Source organism: Megalobrama amblycephala, linkage group LG1 (genome assembly GCF_018812025.1).
Source record: "Megalobrama amblycephala isolate DHTTF-2021 linkage group LG1, ASM1881202v1, whole genome shotgun sequence".
NCBI classification, from domain to species: Eukaryota; Metazoa; Chordata; class Actinopteri; order Cypriniformes; family Xenocyprididae; genus Megalobrama; species Megalobrama amblycephala.
In genome coordinates, this window is record NC_063044.1 from 69495653 (window position 1) to 69503625 (window position 7973).

The window sequence follows — 7973 nt, forward strand, 5'->3', positions numbered from 1 at the left end:
CCGGCGTGATAAATACGATCCTCAACTGGATGGAACTGAAATAAATACTCTGATTGTTGCGATCCTATCAGACTTATGATAACAACCCGATTGTAACAAAGCACTGTTCGCCAGAGGAGAACTGGCCCCCCGACTAAGCCTGGTTTCTCCCAAGGTTTTTTTTCTCTCCATTTGCAACCTGATGTCACCTGTTGGAGTTTGGGTTCCTTGCCGCTGTCTCCTTTGGCTTGTTTAGTTGGGGACACTTGACATTTGACTTGGCATTTGATATTCAACAGAATTCTTGATATTTATTCAACAGTGCTTTGATCTGCCTGCATTGACACTATTCTTTATGAATCAAAATTATATACCAGTTATCAATGTAAAGCTGCTTTGACACAATCTGCATTATAAAAAGCGCTATATAAATGAAGGTGACTTGACTTGACCCTCTTGGTGTGTTTTCCTGCAGATGCAGAAGATCCCGACTACAGCTACAATCAACAGAGATCCAGCAGCAGCAGCAGAGATCAGTCCAATGATCAACGAGGATACGCCTTGATACAGAGTAGACACAATGAAGGGTTAAAGCAAATAAACCTGTCAATCTAACCTTCAACAAACACTATATCTGAACTATATAACTTCAGAGATCAGTTCAACAAATGAACAAATATATCATTGCTGTCGTACCTGCAGCACATGTGTGACAGAGTTGAGTGATGTTGAGATGTCTGGTCTGGTTTCTGATGGGATTGTTGATCACACAGCTGTAGGTGTTTCTATCCTGATATTCCACCTCCAGAGGAAGAGAGAGACTGATGCTGAGATCAGACACTCTGATGCTGGACAATGAACTGTTTCCTTTGAACCAGGAGAGAGTCACATGACTCACATTCACAGCTGAACACACCAATGAACATGAAGATGATGATGATGATGAAGAGTTATTGCTGATGACAGGAACAGGCAGACAAGCTGGAAAATGTGAGAGAATATGGATAAATGAGTATTAATGAAGTAGATGAGAAATCAAGACTGAAAAGTAGAGCATTTTAAAACAATCTGATATTGAAAGAAAGGTGTACTGTTTGAGATGAATTAGATGTAATTTGTGAATAAAGCATGGAAATTTTCAGTTAAATATTTGAGAACATTTTTTATTATGCCTCATTTACAATCAATCTGTAATTAAATAATTTTGCAGGACTATTGAATAAAAGTTATTCAGCTGCATATGACTAACTGCTATAGCCTTAACAAGTCAGCAATGTTATTTCAGGTCTAACATTATTAATATGCTTGTTTTCTTAAAGTCTATAGCCAAAATTGAACACTAAAGAAACCCAAATCATCAAACAGGATAGTAATTCTCTCCTCACCATAGACAGTGAGATTGATCGTGTTGATCGTGTCTCTTCTGCTGCTGAAGACTGTATAAAGTCCAGAGTCTGTGGTTCTGCTGTTGATGATGGTCAGAGATCCAGTCTGATGATCCAGTTTCAGTCTGACTCTGAATCTCCCAGCAGCACTTTCATCATAAAACACGCTCTCTTTGTTTTTGTTTACTTTAGCTATGAGAAAATCACCAAACTTCCAGTTGATCTCTTCATCTCTGTGTATTTGAGTGAAACTAGAGTTCAGAGAGACTGATTCTCCCTCAGTCACTGACTCTGACTTCACTGCATCAGCAACAAACACACCTGAACACAAACACAAACACACATACTCTGAGAGTCACTGGATTGTGAGTTTTTCTCATTTCGAAACAATCATTGGATAAGAATAATAACATCATGAATAAATGTTTATATTAATCTAATAACACATTAAAACAAAAGATTGATAATAACAGAATGGTTTGTTTGTGAGCAAATAATAATAAGCCATAAAAATACTCACCAGTCAGACTCCATGAGCACAAACAGATGAATATAAACATATCAGATATGTTGTTGTGTCTAGATCAGAAAAGGAAATCCCAGCAGAAATGGTCTAATAAAGGTAGAAAGTGTCAGAAGATCAGGAGAGGACAGTGCTGTGGGTCTGTAGTGAAACTCAGAGTGAATAATAAGTTCCTCTAGAGCACTTCCCTTCAGAGGCTCTGTGGCTTCTCACTTCTATAGACCTATTTTAGTAAAAACTTTTACAAAGCAATTACTAACTCCACGTCTACTGTGCTGCAACAGCTTGAGACTGCCTACCCTGGACATGACAAAGCGACTGTCGCTCATTAATTTGTCCTTCATGTCTGTTAGTAGGGCGAGTGTTTAGAGCACGCTGAAGAAGAACAGTGTCCGGTGTGTTCAGTAACACGGGTTATAATGGCTTCTGAAGTCTTAAACGGTGAAGTTTAAGAAGAATTACTGCTGACTGATGTTCCCATTCCTCCCAGTCCAGTGTTATAAAAGACTGCTTTAAAAATACTGAAGTTTGCTATAATTTCATGTTATGAAGTATTATTGAAATCAATGAGTTGTGCTCAACATTATCTCAATGGTAAGTCATCTCACACCAAGAATTTACCGTGCATTCATTTTATTTATTTTTTCTGGCATTTTTTATATAAAGCCTAGTTCCTTCATGTATCTGCAGCTGGTTCTGCAACTGATTCTTCATGAGCATCTAATGTTAGCCTATTTTATTGATTTATTAAAAAAAAAAAAACAATTATAATTTTTTTTTTTTTTTTTTAAAGCACAATAAATGATTTATGCTTTAACCATGCCCCACTTTTATATATTATATATCTATATATTAAAGAAAAATGCAATAGTTTGAACTTGTTTGTGGAAATAATATATAGTTCAGATTTATACAGTTCTGTTAATCTCTGTCCTGGTGTCAAATCATCCATCTTCCTTCTTCCTTCTTGTCAAGTTATTGCTACATTTAAGACACATGCAGATCCTGAAAAACTTTTAAATGATTTATTGTTTTATTTCACAAGAACAAATCTTTAAAATGTGCTCTTGACCCAAAATAACAACTAAAAAATCTCTCCTGACTAAAACCTAAATAATTTAACAAATATAATCACTTGTCTATTCAAAGGAAATGATTTGCACTTATTAAAGTCTGTCTGTCACACTAAAAACATCATCATGAGAGATTAAAGAAACAAAGCATTAAAACAATAGAAGAAAACCGACAGGAAAAACAAAAACAAAAAAACATTACATTTACCTATAAACAATACAAGTTAAATTAAATGAGCTGACCATTAATCATGGTTTACAACAAATGTTTGATCGATATCATGGTATTTTTCTGTTGTCATAAATATAACAGTGAAATGGGTAAACATATATCACTATATTCATTCATACTCCAATAAACTAATAAAACATCAAGGAAATTAAAAACATATCGTAACCCCATCAATCTGTCAGCAAACAACTAATAATCTTATTAATGCTTTTATTTAGATAACAGACTTCAAGATCATTTTCTCATCGATTCTTTGAGCTCGAAACTTTTCAAATTTACTGTTTTATAAGAAAGGCAGAAAAAAAAAAATAGTAAATCACTTTACTTTTTTAAAACTATTATTCAGACCTCCAGTTACAGTCACTAACAACAGAGACTGTGTAATAGCACATGAAAACAAGCAAATAATGCAAGCTGTTATCAAGGCCAGAGGAGGACATACAAAATATTATCTGCATTTATGTAGTACCGGGAGTACCGAGAATCCGGGTATATTCGGTACCCACTGATAGGGCTGTGACAGTATTTACATGAATATGACACAAGTGAAGCTCAAAGCTTTGTTTACAAAAGAAATAATAGGTTTGCATGGAAACATTTTGGTTCATGCAGAATGACAGAGGTACATGAGTCCATAAATTTAAGCTTTGTGTTCTGTTTTGCAAATCATGATCTGGTCACCCGATTATCAGAGAATTTAACAATATTCCATTAGTTATTCCATTAGACATGAAATCTCTGTTTCTTTTCGCAAATCTTCACTCACCCAGGGGATTATAAACATTTCTTTCGTTCACTTTTAGGCCTATTATAGGCTATTTGCATTCTTTACTGTGGTAAAGTAGAAAAAACACCGTAGGACAGAAACCTTTTGCTTACATGTCAGTTTTTATTTAACACAGTTTGTGTTATTTAACTTTCTTATTATTTAGGTTACCATTATTTGCCGATATTTATTTCATAGTTTTACAGGCTGTAGTGTGTTGTTTCATTGAAGGAGTAGCTAAAATAAACATGCACTGTTACAAAATGGATGTTTGAGCATTTTTTTTATATATATATATATATATATATATATATATATATATATATATATATATATATATATATATTTCAAAATGTATTTCATTGAGGTATATATACACACACAAACACACATGCTCCAAATATTTATATGTATGATTACCATATTTAATATGCTTTTAAAATAGGCTATATAAAATAGTAAAATTGTTCCAACAGATTTTGCTGTGGTACCGAGAACCATAAAATTTTTATGGTATTGGTACCAACTACTGGAATTTTGGTACTTTGGAATTTTATATATATAATTATGTCAGATAACACTTAAGCAAAACATGGTCAGGTCAAAGTGTCTGAAAAATTTTTGGTCTTAATATTTTTTTTTTTAATCAATTTTACTGCTAGTAATGAAGAATTTTTGGGTATAATATGTCACAGTTTCCTTTATTTTGCTATCCTCACTTACATAAATGAACTAGTGTCCTGCACACACTAGTAAAAATATAACAAAAATATTAAAAATGTCTGAATAATTTTTGGTTTGATTGTGTGTTTATATATATTGATGTGTCACAGTGTATATTTTAAGGCAAATTTGAAAATCTACTTTAGAACTATTTATATTGTGAAAAGTGACAAACAGATGCTGAAAAAAATGATAATGATTTTTAAAATTATATTTCTTGTAATATCACATCTACAGTTTTTCAAGAACATCTCTACCTTCCTGAGTATCTGATTAATCAGAGTTTGATGGATATTTCTGGACGCTCTTCTTCTGTTCAAGACTTCTGGATCTGATGTCATAAACCAGAACTGCCACAGTAGCCACACCCACCAGACCAGAGAGAGCCAATCGGATCACAGCTTCAGTGAAACCACAACAGTGGATACTCTCTTCTGAGACAAAAAAATGAGCAACATAAATATATAATTATTGTTAATTTAGTTTGTGAAAATATACATAAACACCAGATATCATCAGTGAAGTACCTGCAGCACATGTGTGACAGAGCTGAGTGTTGTTGAGGTGTTGAGTCTGGTTTCTGATGGGATTGTTCAGCACACAGCTGTAGGAATCATCCACACACTCCAGATGGAGAAGAAGATCAGACCGGCTGCTGAGATCAGACACTCTGATGCTGGACAATACACTGTTTCCTTTGAACCAGGAGAGAGTCACATGACTCACATTCACAGCTGAACACACCAATGAACATGATGATGAGGAATTTTGTGAAGAGTTACTGCTGATGACAGGAACAGGCAGACGAGCTGAAAACATGACAGAATGAATCAGATTCGGTAGAAATCACTGTGATCTTCTGGATAAAATGATCAGTAGGGCTGCACGATTTGGAGAAAAAAATCTAATTGCAATTTTTTGGTTAAAATTGCGATTTGTGATTTAAAATGCGATTTTATAAAACAAATGAAAAACAAAAATCTAAACAATACCAGGCTTGTTTTGCTTGTTTGTAGGGCTGCACAATTTGGCCCGAAATTTTGTGCTAATATATTATTTTGACTAATTATTATTATTATTATTATTATTATTATTATTATTATTATTATCATCATTATTGCTAAATAAAAATTCAAAACCAAATAAGAAATATTACTGTTGTAATAACTTTCATTATTAAAGTATTTAGCATTAGTATTTAATTATAAATATAACTATAATAATTAGAAAATAAAATTAAAACTTGCATGACAAAATGTGGGGTTACCTGTTAAGCAGTTTGTCTATAAATCATTAGAAAGGTCTAAGGATTTATCATCAAATATTATATTATTATGATAAAAATCTGTCTCAATAATTTCTTTATTTTTGTCAGGAGGTATGCAAAATCAAAAATGGAGTCCATGTATTTAATATGAACTACGTGTCTCTTATGCATCCACTGTAGAAAAAAAAACAAAAAAACCCTGTACACTTCTGTACGCTGGAGAAAAACATATTGATTATATGTTCCCCTCAAAGTTCTTTAGAGAGGAATTATTTTCCCTATTTTTACCTTAAATTGGAGTGAGCTTTACTTCAAGTACTCAGCGCTAAACATGTCTGTTAAATACTGGACGCCGGAGGGCGCCCTTGAGCAGATACTCCAAATACACGCAATATAACAAACGCTGTTCCAGGAAATCCCCAATGGGCGTCATGCTATCGCTGTGACTGAATAAAAAGAAGGTAGAATAAATATAAATATGAATAGGTATGAATAAAATAAACAGACAACTACAACAAAACGTGATTTATATGTTTTCTTCAAGGCTTCTCTTCACTAACATGCCGTGTACATATTTATAGAATTAAAAATCGCAGCCTTTGCGTTGTCATAATCGCACTAAAGCCAAATCGCGATTTCGATTCGATTACGATTAATCGTGCAGCCCTACAGAATTCTCCATCATTTTATCATATTCTCAGTAACATTATCTGGTGAATTTAGTCCACAGATGTAACAGGATAGTAATTCTCTCCTCACCATAGACAGTGAGATTGATCGTGTTGATCGTGTCTCTTCTGATGCTGGAGACTGTATAAAGTCCAGAGTCTGTGGTTCTGCTGTTGATGATGGTCAGAGATCCAGTCTGATGATCCAGTTTCAGTCTGTCTCTGAATCTCCCAGCAGCACTATCATCATAAAACTTGCTCTCTTTGTTTTTGTTTACTTTAGCTATGAGAAAATCACCAAACTTCCACTGGATCTCTTCAAGTGTCTGTATTTGAGTGAAACTAGAGTTCAGAGAGACTGATTCTCCCTCAGTCACTGACTCTGACTTCACTGCATCAGCAACAAACACACCTGAACACAAACACACACACCACATTTGGAGTTTTACCAGATTTGTTCAGTTGAATAAATAAATAAATAAAATTATATGATAATAGCCTTTATACAGAAATGAAGCCATAAAATACTTACCATTCAGACTCCATAAGCACAAACAGAGAAATATAAACATGTCCATGTGATTTATATTTTTTGGCATTTCGGTGAACGGTTTCAAATTACAACAGTTCCTAATTTCCCAAGTTCATAAAAGCTACATTTAAACACAAAAAGCCATAAATCTCATGATAAAGGCTGAAGATCTGGAGATACAGCGACAGAAGAGCTGAAGGGACAGTCAGTGCTGCAGGTCTGTTGTGAAGTGGAGGAGTGAATCAACTGCTTCTCTGTGAAACCACTTGTTGATGTCACAGCTTAATCCTCATTGGTCTAAACAGTTGAGTTCTAAGAGGAGGCCCCAAGATGGCGTACTGACAAGATGTGCTTTAGAGAGCTCCACAAATTCAAACTAATATTTTAATTTGCAGTGCAGTAACAGAGAACACTCAGTTATATTTCGGTGCACATGTGATTTTAGTAACGTTTAGAATGATTGAGAATGGGAAAATCTGAAGAGGAAAAACAAGAACGCGTGCCAAGTTAAGGCTAATAAAGCTACTCCAGTGATGCAACAAGACTCAAACAAACTTTTGAGTGAAAATTTGCATGTTTACCTCAAGTCAGAAATGGATTCTGCAGATATCATGCCTGCTGAGGTGTTATTTCCTCCTCTACCCCAAACTCCATGTGAGTCTCCTTTAATTAACCATCGGAACATAGAAAGCCTTGATACTGCCATTATACTCTCAAGTTCAAAGAACTCTCGTGTCTAATTAACAATCGATCTGATGATCTAATGAAATGATGATGATTATGACGGGTGAATCGTGCCATTGATTACCAACCAAAGGAAACAGT

At 34.3% G+C, this 7973-nt stretch overlaps 1 protein-coding gene across 3 annotated transcripts; it reads right to left on the minus strand.

Annotated features, from left to right (window-relative positions):
• Positions 1 to 901: 901 nt before the first annotated feature.
• On the minus strand, positions 902 to 7401 carry LOC125247660. 3 transcript variants are annotated; one of them, XR_007180137.1, is made up of 7 exons: positions 7149 to 7400; positions 6708 to 7028; positions 5209 to 5490; positions 4939 to 5115; positions 1885 to 1977; positions 1365 to 1685; positions 902 to 960 (listed from the first exon to the last, which is right to left on the minus strand). XR_007180137.1 is itself a non-coding variant. In XM_048159090.1 (4 exons), the coding sequence occupies exons 1-4, from the start codon at positions 7213 to 7215 to the stop codon at positions 4955 to 4957; spliced, it is 828 nt and encodes a 275-aa protein (XP_048015047.1). In that variant the 5' UTR covers positions 7216 to 7401; the 3' UTR covers positions 4658 to 4954. The 3 variants fall into 3 exon arrangements, 2 of the variants coding, with proteins under 2 accessions (XP_048015047.1, XP_048015032.1); XM_048159090.1 differs by lacking the exons at positions 902 to 960; positions 1365 to 1685; positions 1885 to 1977 and having other exon boundaries at positions 4658 to 5112; positions 7149 to 7401; XM_048159075.1 differs by lacking the exons at positions 902 to 960; positions 1365 to 1685; positions 1885 to 1977 and having other exon boundaries at positions 4658 to 5115.
• Positions 7402 to 7973: the final 572 nt, after the last annotated feature.